This window comes from Sinocyclocheilus grahami, unplaced genomic scaffold (assembly GCF_001515645.1).
Source record: "Sinocyclocheilus grahami isolate Dianchi unplaced genomic scaffold, SAMN03320097.WGS_v1.1 scaffold912.1, whole genome shotgun sequence".
In the NCBI taxonomy this organism is placed as follows: Eukaryota; Metazoa; Chordata; class Actinopteri; order Cypriniformes; family Cyprinidae; genus Sinocyclocheilus; species Sinocyclocheilus grahami.
The window spans coordinates 445,290-446,090 of NW_015506091.1; the positions used below are offsets into that span (position 1 = coordinate 445,290).

At 50.7% G+C, this 801-nt stretch overlaps 1 protein-coding gene across 1 annotated transcript in view; it reads right to left on the minus strand.

Annotated features, from left to right (window-relative positions):
- LOC107564127 (serine/threonine-protein phosphatase PP1-beta catalytic subunit-like) overlaps positions 1–795 on the minus strand; it is a gene marked incomplete at its 5' end in the record, with an annotated part of 2,183 nt that extends 1,388 nt beyond the window's left edge. Inside the window, one exon of the mRNA XM_016249133.1 lies at positions 622–795. Within this exon, the coding sequence (XP_016104619.1) occupies positions 622–795 (174 nt within the window). The remainder of the gene's footprint in view (positions 1–621) is intronic.
- Between the last annotated feature and the right edge of the window lie 6 nt (positions 796–801).

Below are 801 nucleotides of genomic sequence, written 5' to 3' on the forward strand. Positions count from 1 at the left end.
GCACATCAGGGTCTCGTCGACGCTCATCATTCCTCCAGCGTTGTCAAACTCGCCGCAGTAATTCGGCGCCGAGAACAACGTGACCAGCTGGCGTTTGGCGAAGAACTCGTAACCGTCCTCGACCACCTGCAAAACAACAGCAGACCGTCATAGACCACCAGAGACCTCCGTGTGCGGTCCGAACGCTGAACTGACACACGTGGAACTAAAACAGGCCAACACCTTCATGTTTCTGATCACAAACCTCATGAGCTCAACGCTCAATTTGATGAACTTGCATTTCTGTTTCCCTTCAGTGGGCGCAGAGTAATGTGACACGCTCTACTTCTCGTGTCCTTAAACGCTCGTTTTTTGGGGGGTCGACAGCTTATAAAAACCTAGTTCTGGGTTGTTTAGCTTGTTTGCTGTACACCTTGTCACACAACAGCTTTTAGACATTGCTCTGTTTTTTTGTTACAAGTCAGAAATGACAAGGAGGCAGCTTCCAGCAATACAAAGTCAATAGAGAGCGTTGGATTGTTTTCCCCCTGGTTGGCGTGGCCTAAATGTGCTCTGTCTCTATGTGACCGCAGTGTATCTCTCTGATGGAGAGCAGCAGGAACGGCTGATGAGTTTAGTCACCTGATGCGCGCGGCAGATGAGATCCAGATCGTGCCGGTTGAGGAATTTGCTGACCACATCCGCACCGAAGGTGAAGGACACGCCGCGATCGTTCTCACCCCAACCCTGAACGTCTTTATCAGGGTCCGACCACAGCAGATCACACAGCAGCCCTGAAACACATACACACACACACACACA